The 12,098-nt window shown below is 42.7% G+C and overlaps 2 protein-coding genes across 2 annotated transcripts in view; one reads left to right on the top strand and one right to left on the bottom strand.

The window, feature by feature from the left end:
• LOC142151019 (uncharacterized) overlaps positions 1 to 12,098 on the bottom strand; it is a 570,528-nt gene that overhangs the window by 40,154 nt on the left and 518,276 nt on the right. Inside the window, exons 3-8 of the mRNA XM_075206277.1 lie at positions 7,245 to 7,402; positions 5,288 to 5,479; positions 5,106 to 5,208; positions 4,894 to 4,988; positions 4,620 to 4,731; positions 1,287 to 2,093 (exon numbers count right to left, since the gene is read on the bottom strand). Of these exons, the coding sequence (XP_075062378.1) occupies positions 1,287 to 2,093; positions 4,620 to 4,731; positions 4,894 to 4,988; positions 5,106 to 5,208; positions 5,288 to 5,479; positions 7,245 to 7,313 (1,378 nt within the window). The 5' untranslated portion in view covers positions 7,314 to 7,402. The remainder of the gene's footprint in view (positions 1 to 1,286; positions 2,094 to 4,619; positions 4,732 to 4,893; positions 4,989 to 5,105; positions 5,209 to 5,287; positions 5,480 to 7,244; positions 7,403 to 12,098) is intronic.
• Positions 1 to 12,098, top strand: part of LOC142150997 (gastrula zinc finger protein XlCGF66.1-like) — a 378,789-nt gene that overhangs the window by 77,825 nt on the left and 288,866 nt on the right. The window lies entirely within an intron of this gene.

Raw genomic sequence — 12,098 nt, 5'->3', positions numbered from 1 at the left:
CAGTGGCAAGGCAAGCCCCACCGGTCCCCAGCAACACAACAGACAAGGTGGCATAGGAGGTCTATCCTGTCACAAGGATTATGGTGTTAAGTGGAGTTCGTGTTTTATAAGTTATTATGGTCACTGTAATTGGCAATAAAGGCCTCCATGTGAGATACACATTTGTTGTAGTGTGATGTACTATTGAGAATATATGGAAGTTGTGATATGTATGTGAATGTTGCAAGAGTAATGGTGTTATGTATTATTCATTTGTGATACAGTGAGGATTGTGTGTTGATTGTGCGTGGATTGTATACAGGAATAGCAGTGCATTTATATAGTGTAATATATGTATGATAATAATAGTTTAATGGGATCTGGGACACACCTGTATACATACATCTACCTACACAAACAAGATATTTACACATTTATGAGCTATAGTAAGAAATTAGTAATTTAAGTTAATGAACCTACACACAGATTGTCATAGATGTTGAACTATTATATGTACTGTGTGTAAGATGTTGTTGAATATATATTGTAACAATGTTGTAAGTAAATATGCTTTTTCATACAAATATCTGTATTCTCATTATGGGTTTTATACTGCCGCAAGACAGTAAATAGTATATATAGAACTCTGAGAATTGGATGATAATACAGTATAATGGACTGGAGTATGGGTGGCTTATGAAATATAAAAGTGTGTGGTTATGTAACGAGGCTATCCAGGAACAGGATATGAAGATAGCGTGTGCACAGTGACGCAGGTAATACACATCTTCCTATTTCAATTCTTCTTTATAATACTTAAAGATACCAAAATTGAAAAACTATTGTATGTTACTTAAAATGTATGTTATGTTAAACTTATAACAAAAGTAAAAAAACACCTCTAATATGGTATTTTATGTACATAGATGACACAAAATTTTGTTGTACAACTTTTGATTGTTTAATTAAAAATAAATATATCATCACCAGCAATTCTGCAGCACTTGACATTAGTCCCAAGGGACAAAATATAAACTCCACACAGATTAAGCCTGGTTCAGGAATCACACTCATGACACCAGTGCTGTGAGGCAGAAGTGCTAACCACTGAGCCACCACGCTGCCCCATATATACATACACAGTCCTACTTTTTAATTCACATTAATATGAATCACCTGAATGAAGTATCACAGAGAACTTTTATCATATCCATTTGATTTTGTCCTGTGTGTTCTCTGATGTCTAATAAGCCTTGATTTACATGTAAACCATTTCCCACACTCAGAACATGTAAACGGTTTATCACCTGTGTGAATTCGCTCATGTTCAACAAGATTTGATTTATGTGTAAAACATTTGCCACATTCAGAACATGTAAACGGTTTCTCACCTGTGTGAGTTCTCTGATGTTGCACGAGATTTGATTTCTGTGTAAAACATTTTGCACACTCAGAACATGTAAACGGTTTCTCACCTGTGTGAGTTCTCTCATGTTCAACAAGATATGATTTCTGTGTAAAACATTTGCCACATTCAGAACATGTAAACGGTTTCTCACCTGTGTGAGTTCTCTTGTGTTTTACAAGATTTGATTTCTGTGTATAACATATCCCACATTCAGAACATGTAAACGGTTTCTCACCTGTGTGAGTTCTCTCATGTTTTACAAGATATGATTTCTGCGTAAAACATTTGCCACATTCAGAACATGTAAACGGTTTATCACCTGTGTGAGTTCTCTGATGTTGCACGAGATTTGATTTCTGTGTAAAACATTTGCCACATTCAGAACATGTAAACGGTTTCTCACCTGTGTGAATTCTCTGTTTATGAAGAGCTGATTTAACCATAAAGCATTGCCCACACTCAGGACACAGAAATATATTGTCATCTGTATGAGTTGTACTATATGTAACAATATCTATGTTATCGGGAGAATCTTCCTCATTATTAGACGGATCAGATGATTTATCTGCTCTGTGAAGTATTGGATGTACATTTAGGGTAGTGGGGTTTCCTCCTGGAGAATCATGTGTGATGTTATTTTCTATGCCAAAATCTGTAGAAAAAATGAGTGTTCTCTCTGACATAATCCTGTGTTTGCATCCATCTGCTGGAAATAAAATAAACGTATGGATCAAGACTTTTTATTTTACATTAATTAACATATTATAATGTCCATTATATTCATACTATGAGTAAGCTGACATGTCAGCTGTTTAATTTCAATTTGCAAACTACCAACACGCCATTGTAATTAGAAAACTGCATTACCAAGCACAGTGCATAAACCCAGCCACAGTGACAAGCAAACTGTATCCAGCTTGGACAATTCCAGCCAAAACGTGGACATTGGCGAGTAACATTTCACATTGCCCAGCGAGCATCCTAGAACAGGAAGACTCATTAGCCAGTGACATTGTCCAACTAGACACTGATCTCACGCAAACACTGGAGCCTCAAAAGTAGATGTAAAGTAACGGACATGGTGTATGGTGTAACAACCCCTTAATCTAATCCATACCTGAAACGAACTTTTTAGCCATCTTATCAGGAAGTATCAGTGATGTAACTATAACATCTCCTTGGAAAAGTACTTCAGGGGTTAAATTCCACCTCCACAGGGAACACTCAGCAGTTAAGTGAATTAAGCTATCATTGTTATTTCTGTTTGCTCCCTATTGTCCACTAGTGAGCTCTACAGACAGCCAGGAGCCTGACCCAGCAGGGGTCACCTGAGGGAAGACACCTGGGGAGGTAGGCGAGGGGGCTGGATAGTGTAAGCAGTCCACCAATTGAGACCTTTTGCAACTCCCCTGGATAGGCAGATCCCAAGGTGGGATTAGGAGGTGATAAAAGAGGCTACTCTGGGAGCTGGACGTGTCTGGCTAACTTTCTGCCAGCAGGTGATGCTCTTCCTAAGTTGCGCTGTGGAACATATCTCACTGGATTTAGTTGAACTGATTTCCTCATTTGTTGGACCTGCTATCATTACGGGGCCGTGTTGTATTTAATTATGTTCTGCAGAATAAATCATCCTTCCATTTTTCCTCTAATACCGTGTCTCTGATTTGGGAACCACGCATCTTCACAGTAGAGTAGATGTGAGTTAAATAAGAGTCCTGGATATAGGTTTACACTACTCTTAGGTCTCACATTCTTACACAGAGCAGAGGAGAGCATCAAGACAGAGTAGGAGAATGGAGCAGGCAGCAGCACAAACTAAATTATAAGGGCAAAGCACGGTAGAGTCAGATCAGCAGAATATAGAGCAAATGTACAGAGCATCCAAGCACGTAGATTGGAGGGGAGCTATTGTGCAATGACGGGTGTGTGTTAGAAGGTGGAATGTGAAGAGTAATTTGTGATTGGGTGTATGTGATCTTAGAGGGAGGAGAATAATCTCATACACTGCATTAGTATTACAGTGATAACATACAGCTGAGGATCAAATATTCATGGTAATGTCACATGGGGTAGTACAGGCAGATGGTTATGGATACTGACACAGGAGGTAGTGTATAGGAGGTTCATGAGTAATTTCATGGAGTCAGACTGACATCTCATGAGATACACCAGACAGTGTGAGGAGGAGACTGGTCAGATTTCTGGGCTGGTAGCACACAATGATATGATGTGAGGAGGAGACTGGTCAGATCTCTGGGCTGGTAGCACACAATGATATGATGTGAGGAGGAGACTGGTCAGATCTCTGGGCTGGTAGCACACAATGATATGATGTGAGGAGGAGACTGGTCAGATCTCTGGGCTGGTAGCACACAATGATATGATGTGAGGAGGAGACTGGTCAGACCTCTGGGCTGGTAGCACACAATGATATGATGTGAGGAGGAGACTGGTCAGATCTCTGGGCTGGTAGCACACAATGATATGATGTGAGGAGGAGACTGGTCAGATCTCTCTGCTGGTAGCACACAATGATATGATGTGAGGAGGAGACTGGTCAGATCTCTCTGCTGGTAGCACACAATGATATGATGTGAGGAGGAGACTGGTCAGATCTCTGGGCTGGTAGCACACAATGATATGATGTGAGGAGGAGACTGGTCAGATCTCTGGGCTGGTAGCACACAATGATATGATGTGAGGAGGAGACTGGTCAGATCTCTGGGCTGGTAGCACACAATGATATGATGTGAGGAGGAGACTGGTCAGATCTCTGGGCTGGTAGCACACAATGATATGATGTGAGGAGGAGACTGGTCAGATCTCTCTGCTGGTAGCACACAATGATATGATGAGAGGAGGAGACTGGTCAGATCTCTGGGCTGGTAGCACACAATGATATGATGTGAGGAGGAGACTGGTCAGATCTCTCTGCTGGTAGCACACAATGATATGATGTGAGGAGGAGACTGGTCAGATCTCTGGGCTGGTAGCACACAATGATATGATGTGAGGAGGAGACTGGTCAGATCTCTGGGCCGGTAGCACACAATGATATGATGTGAGAGGAGAATAGGAGTCTAATAGGGGCTGATGGCTCCTGACTCCCCCACTGGACAGATTTTCCTCATTAGTTTGTCCTGACAGAGGAGGGTGTAGAATAAATGATTGTTTTAGTGATTGAATAAGCAGAATATATGACTCTTTTGTGTAATAAGTGTTTATTACTCACCTGTGCTGATATCTGTAGGGATTTCCTCCTCCTTACACTGCTGATAACCCCTCACATACGTCTCTCTCTTTCCCTCTGTTATTTCTATTTTAATATCAGTCAGGACATCATCCTAAATAGCCCACAATAAAATAAAATATTATAATTAATAACATCTGATTTAATTATTTGGGATGAGACAAAAGAATATCAGTGTATAACATCCACAAAGTTTTTTACACATTATATAATGAAGTCACTTTGGTATTTGGGGAGACCTTAAAATGTCATCTACCTGATACTCCTGTGAGATACTGTGATTGTTTTCGGTACAATCCTGTGAATAAGGACGAAGATATCTCTCTGGGTTATTTCTGTTATTGGATCCATCTGTAGGAAACACACAGTGACTGAGTACATTGCTAAAATGTGATTATCAGATGATGTGTATCTAGATGGCCCTCAAAACTGCTCTCCACGTTACAATCAATGAAAGTCTCCTCTTACCCAGTGATGTGAGGGGCTGGTGATTCTCCATCCTCACGTCCTCGTACAGATCGTTGGGTCCTATTAAATTCTCCCACTCCTCCTCCTGACACTTCATAGGAACCTGACATACACAATGACACAGTCATCATCAAGACACATCCCATAATGTTACAGTATAATGTCCCATTCCCAGCAGTCACCTCTCTAGTCACCAGCTGAATGATCTTGTTGGTCAGTTCCAGGATCTTCTGGTCATTGTTTCCCTCACGTATCAGTGAGTGAGGTTCAGGCACCGTGATGGGGCTCTGGGTCCTGCTCAATCCTCCTGACACACAGGGGCGGCTCCTGGGTGTCACACACTCACCAGGTCTCTTTATCACTGCTGTGTAATCCTGTGTATGGAGAGAGACATCAATAAAAAGGTAAATGAAGCATAATGTATTTGGATTATTTTAGGGGTTAACTGTACAAAATATACAATAATGTTCAATACAATTCTTATCCTATATGTAACAGTTTCCTATATTTAGCACAGTAGAGTGTTTATAGCATTTGCCTCTCCTGCAGCTCTGGACATCTTCAGAGCACCCACCTGTGTCCTCTATCTACAGCCGGCCCCCACGGATCTATCATCTGCGTTGTACAAATCAGTGCAAACAATAAGATGACTATACAGAGTGGGGTGTAGTAGACAGAGGACTCAGAACGGCCTATAGCAGATAGTAAGAGAGACAAGTGCTATGTACAGTCTAATAGTGCACATAGGAAACAGTTACAGTTAGGACAGGGGTTGCATTTATAAAAATAAGTCCTTCTTGTCTATTTTAGGCATTTGTTTTTAAAGCCAGTAATTTTATTGTTTATTAGTATAAAACATTACAGCCTATAAACTGGCTACAAAATCTAACAAACTACAATTCCAACACAGTAAAATACCAAGTATACAACACATTAAAAGGATTTTGAGCATTGGATATGCAAATTATAAATCAGAACATACAAGCTGACAGACATACATAAATACCATGTAATTCATAATGTTCTATGCCTAACGCCATGTGTCATGGGTGCCCGCGGGGTCAATCATCCACACTTAACCTACTCATTGAAGCTAAAGCATAAGGAGGGTCAGTCTATCTGCTCCAGATATATTTGACATTCGGTATGGATTTCCTGCTGGTGTATACAAATCTCTCGTGTCCCATTGTTTTGTTGACCAACCTCAATCCAGGTTTGAATTTTCCGACAACCAGTTGCCAACCTGAACCAAGTGATGTAAACCGTGGTTATCATGAATGAATTCAGTATATATTGTTGTGTCTATTTGTCATATTTGTTAATTTTAACCCAAAGATGCATGTGGGCGGAGAATATAAAGGTATTGTCACACCTGTCTTATTGATGCACCTGATAACTTCTACACAGAAGTTTATAATTTTTGGACATTTTGGAAGGAGATGCCTAAAGGACCCAGACACACAGTCACAATCCGGGCAATTAGTTTTATGACCTTTGTCAAATTTCTCCAATGTAACGGGAGTAAGATATATGTAAAATATACACCTGTATTTGCTGGTATTTCATCAATGTAGTGGAGTTAGCAGGAACTGCTCAGGGTAATTCCCCAGCCTTCATCATCAAATTATACCTAAATCTGACCCCATTTCTCTCTCAGCTGCATTAGATCACTGGTATTCCATTCACTTAATAAATAGGAGTAACTGGATGAGGTGAGTCTGCTAGAACCAAGAGGTAGAAGTAGCTTTTTAATGGGGGCAAAAAAAACTAAATATTGTGGCCAATGCAAAACATCCCAACTTTTGTATCTGAGACCGTCTACCTGCTTATTTATAGCTGGGCAAATGAGAAGACAGTCATGTCCCTGTTTTATTTATAGCAGTAAGAATGATGTCACTGTGACACTCCCAGAATCCCTCACTGCTCCAGTCATGTCCCTGTTTTATTTATAGCAGTAAGAATGATGTCACTTGACACTCCCAGAATCCCTCACTGCTCCAGTCATGTCCCCGTTTTATTTATAGTAGTAAGAATGATGTCACTGTGACATTCCCAGAATCCCTCACCTCTCCAGTCATGTCCCTGTTTTATTTATAGCAGTAAGAATGATGTCACTGTGATATTCCCAGAATCCCTCACCTCTCCAGTCAGCAGGTAGATGATCTCCAGGGTGAGATTTAATATCCTCTCACTCCTGTCCTTGTCCATCCTCAGGGAATCAGTGATTTACACAGAACAGGTTTCACCTTCAGATGACTTCTAGCAAAATATTCTCTGGTTCCTCACAGCTCAGTGGTCTAGGAATAAATATAATAATTATAATAAACATCACAGACTAGACATGTAACCTATTAAATATGAAACACTGAGGGTCTTGTGTACAGTTGGCTGTGCGGAAATTTGGGCATAAAATACACATTTCCGTACTGCGCATGGACACGACAAATACATAAGTGTAAGTCCTATGTAGAGGTAGATGCATCGCACACTTACTGCCCTGTGCACTTACAGAGGGGGAGGGAAGGGGCAGGTCAGACATAGGACAAGTACATGTAATTTTTGCAGCATGTGGAGGTGGAAACACCGGCAGATAATCTGTCTGTTGCGGGTGCTTCATTCCTGGTGCAAAATATGTGTTGATGGGGAACCTTCCTATTGAGTTCAAATGAAAAAACACACTAGGCTGGTAGTGATCATTTCAGGGGGACAAACACCATGGGGTCCCACCAAAAAAGCCACTACCAGCACTAGGCCAAGACAGACTGATGATACTACAGCAGGGAAACTTGCTGCGTGGATTCACCTTACCATATACCAACTAACCCTAGCCCATTCACCGTGGCCTGAAATCCCTAAGACGGATGAGCTGTCACTCACAGACTATTATTGACACAGAAATAGAAACAATCCATACAGTATAAGGAGGGTTCTAAACCAGGTCCAAGAGAAATAATATCCAGATTAGAGGTGGCCCAGACCCCATACAGACATAGTCTCTCATGGCATTCTCATGTACGTCCTAATCTTTAGGAGACAGCGAGTGTGCTGGACATAGTGCATAAAACTGAGAGCAAAGCCGACCACAGAGCAAAGTCCCAGATAAATTACAGTCTATTTGTATTACTATAAAGCAAAAGAAAGAATGACGATTGTCACCCATGACCGCCCTGTCACTGACATGAAGGAACCTATAAAAATTCATAAGAAATTAACAGAATTGAAATGATATGAAATGCAGGAGATCATCATAATCCTATGAGCTCATAACTACAAATATAAATGGTGCTTCCCTTTCCAGCTGTTTAAGTGATAACGGACCAAACCTCTTTACGCTAAATTAGTAGAACAAAGTCAAATCATTATCCCCAAACTGGGGATCCTCCCCGACTCCAAGGCCAGCAGTCCCCACCAAGGATCTTCAACAACTATGACCCAAAACTCACCTGAATGCCAAAATGTCGGTCGCAGAGCTTTGTAAGAACTTGATTAACCCCACTTATTATGTACACTTCGTTCCCCAATCTCATCCAGGACTCATTTTGTTTAACATGAGACATATTCTTAAAAATATATCCTGCTTCACTGATGTATTCAGAGACCTCCTGTACCGTAGTCTACCTGGATGATGTTTTAATCACCCAGCAGCAACAGGTGAAGGAGGTTCTCAAGTGACTACAAGCCAACCAACTATGCAGTAAATTGGATAAAAGAAGATTTTTATACTTACCGTAAAACCTATTTCTCTTTCCTGCCATTGGGGGACACTGCGAGACATTGAGGTGTAGTAGTGGGCTGAGGAGTCTTGTCACTTTAACTGCAAAGTCTTTGGACTCCTCCCCCGCTATGCCCCTCCTCTCCAGAGAAATCCTCAGTTTTTTTGAAGTGACTTGGAGTTAAGGTCACTAGAGGCTCCTGCCTATACTCTGTTATCTGTTAGTTCTATAGGTTTACATGTTTTTATTTTCATCCCTTTTCAGGTGCAGCGCAGGGTTCAGTGGAAGACCCAGAATTACAGTGAGTAGTACCTAGAAGAAGCCTAGTGCTCTTTTACCTGGCACCTTCTGCCAGCATTGCCATAGATAGGAGGGGGACTGTGTAAACAGATGGATGTTTGGTGCAGTTAATATGCTCAATAGCGGTCAGAAGGAGGGACCCTGTATCAGCCTCTCCTCCCCCCACCACCCTCCATGCCGGCAGTCTTCCCCGTTTGCCTCTGGGCAACGAGCATTGAATTTAGCGGCGCTCACACTCTGAGGTGAATCGGTTCGCGGGAATGAACTAGCACTTCAGCGGCGCAGATTCTGGGCAGTTTATTACATTGCAGCGCTTCTGGGTGGTCATATTGTTAGAGTTTTATGGAACCCAGATAGCGGAGGCCAGCAGGGCGGGCAGACACAGCAGGAAGGGGAGGAGTTGATACTCAATATCCCCCTTCATCTCAGGCTGTTTTTCCTGCGCGCAACACGGAGTCTGCTTCTGAGGTGTCCTTGAGGAGACAGTGTGTCAGCGGTGCTCGAGCCCCTTTGCTTTGCCTTTCCTCTGTGGACAGACTTTTTGATACAGGCTTGTATTTTAATAGTCAGTGTGGAGGTTTATATCTGTTTTGTGAGTTATTTGATGCAAGAATTTTCAGACAGTACTTTGCAGGCTTTTGCATTGGTGAGGAGTGTTTATAGTTTGAGAGACTTTCTAGTTTAGGAGTCTCCAGTATTTATTATTCTCCCTGTTTGTCTGCCTTACTTTTAATAATAATTTTAAGAAGCAGGAAAATGGCGGAGAAGGGGACAGCTAAAGGCAAGGTTTACTCTGTGCATTCTGTAATGTATTATGCATGTTCTAAATGTAACACAAAACTTTCTGTTGGACACTCAGACCGAAATGCCCTTTGCGCAGCTTGTACTGCGGATGCTCAGAGGCGAAACAGCTCAGCCCAGGAGGGATCTTCTGCAATGGTAGATCCGCCCTGGATGCAGTCCTTTTCTTAGACTATGGAGAAACTGACGACCGTGATGCTGCAGGTAATAGAGGTACGTGACAACACTACCCAATTACACTTGCAGGCAGCCAGTCTGACGAGAATGCTTCCACATCACAGGGAGGGTCTACCCACAGGGAAGATAGGTTAATTTCTATTTCCCAGAGGGGTAAGAGAGCCATTACTGATGCAGGTCTGGACATAGATCAGCTATCTGATCTCTCCTCAGCCGAGAAAGGTGAGGTAGATATAGACCCGGAAGGGGAGGCTCTCTATGAATCTGACTCAGTCTCCACGAGTGTGGATAGTCTTATTTGGGCAATCAGGCATACCTTAGGGTTGGCTGATCCGGAGCCCTCAGCACCAAAGGGTATCTCTTTATTTAAAAGACCTAAGGCACAGGTAGCTATATTCCCGCATTCTCCAGAAATGTTGGAGATTATTTCTGAAGCTTGGCAGAAGCCAAATAAGCAGTTTATGATGCCGGGAAAATTTAAATCCCTTTATCCTCTGCCACCTGAGGATACAGTAAAGTGGGAGTCATTGCCTAGGGTGGACACTCCGGTAGCCAGGTTAGCTTCATCTTCGGCTATCCTTGTCCAAGAACGGATATCCCTTAAGGATTACACTGATAAGAAGTGTGATCTAGCTCTTCGCTCAGCATACACCGCTGTGGAAAATTTATTTAGACCTAATATGGCTGTAGCCTGGGCTAACAAAGCGGTGCAATTATGGATAGAGGCTTTGATTAAGGGCCTCAGAGATAACACTCCGCGTACAGAGCTCATAAATCTAGCTGAGCATGTACTAGAAACTTCGGAGTATGTAGCGAACGCTGCCATGGATGCAGTATCAGCGAATGCGAAGGCCTCTGCTCTTATTGTAGCAGCTCAGCGTAACCTATGTTACGGACTTGGTCAGTGGATGCAGACTCTAAAAGAGCTTTAGAGAATTTACCCTTTGACGGATTAACTCTTTTCGGAGCTGAGCTCGAAAGGGTTATTCAGGAGACTACGGGGGGAAAGAGCACTTCTCTACTCACGATCTCCAACAGGCCCCGTCGGGGTAGGTTTCGCTCCTTTCAGAGTTTTTCCCGAGGGGGACGTACCCTTAAGAGGGCAGTTCTCAGCGTCCAGGTCATCCGCTCATAGAAGCAGAGGAGGTAGAGGTGCAGCGAGGAGAGGTTTTTCTCGTCCAGCAGACAAGCCCTCCGTGTGACGAGTTCTTCGCAGGGAGAATCAGGTGGGGGCATGTCTTCTTCAATTCAGGGATCAGTGGTGGAAGTCCACGACGGATCTCTGGGTTCGAGGAATTGTGTCCCAGGGTTATGTCATAGACCTAGCCCACTCCCCCCGTCACAGATTCTTCGTCACTCTTCTCCCCTCTTGTCCCCTCAGACGTGTTGCACTTCAGGAAGCTATTCAAAAGCTTCTGACTGCGCAGGTAATAGTCCAGGTTCCTCCTCTAGAAAGGGGTCTAGGTTTTTATTCAAACCTCTTCCTGGTGCCAAAGCCAGATGCATCCTTCCGGTCCATCCTGAATCTTCGGTCACTAAACAAGCAGTTGAAGATACAGAAATTTCGCATGGAATCCCTACGCTCTGTGATAGCAGGGATAGAAAAAGGAGAGTTTTTGGCATCGTTAGACATCAAGGATGCCTACCTGCATGTACCGATTTGGGAGGGACACCAGAGTCTCCTTCGGTTCGCAGTAGGAGAGGCGCATTTTCAGTTCAGGGCTCTCCCCTTCGGCCTGGCTACCGCCCCCAGAGTCTTCACCAAGATTATGGCAGTCATGGCCAGTCTTTTGCGCCAGAAGGGTATAACAATTATCCCTTATCTAGATGACCTCTTGTTAAAGGCACCGTCTGCGATTCTTCTATCCCAACAGATTCAGACTGTTATGCAGTTTCTTCAAAGTCACGGCTGGGTGTTGAATTTACCCAAGTCATCGCTGATGCCAACTTAGCAGATGCGCTTCTTGGATCTGTGGTTCGATACTCAGTCTCTGAGAGTTTT

Source organism: Mixophyes fleayi, chromosome 4, assembly GCF_038048845.1.
Source record: "Mixophyes fleayi isolate aMixFle1 chromosome 4, aMixFle1.hap1, whole genome shotgun sequence".
Lineage (NCBI taxonomy): Eukaryota > Metazoa > Chordata > Amphibia > Anura > Limnodynastidae > Mixophyes > Mixophyes fleayi.
This window is presented reverse-complemented; position numbering and strand designations above follow the sequence as displayed.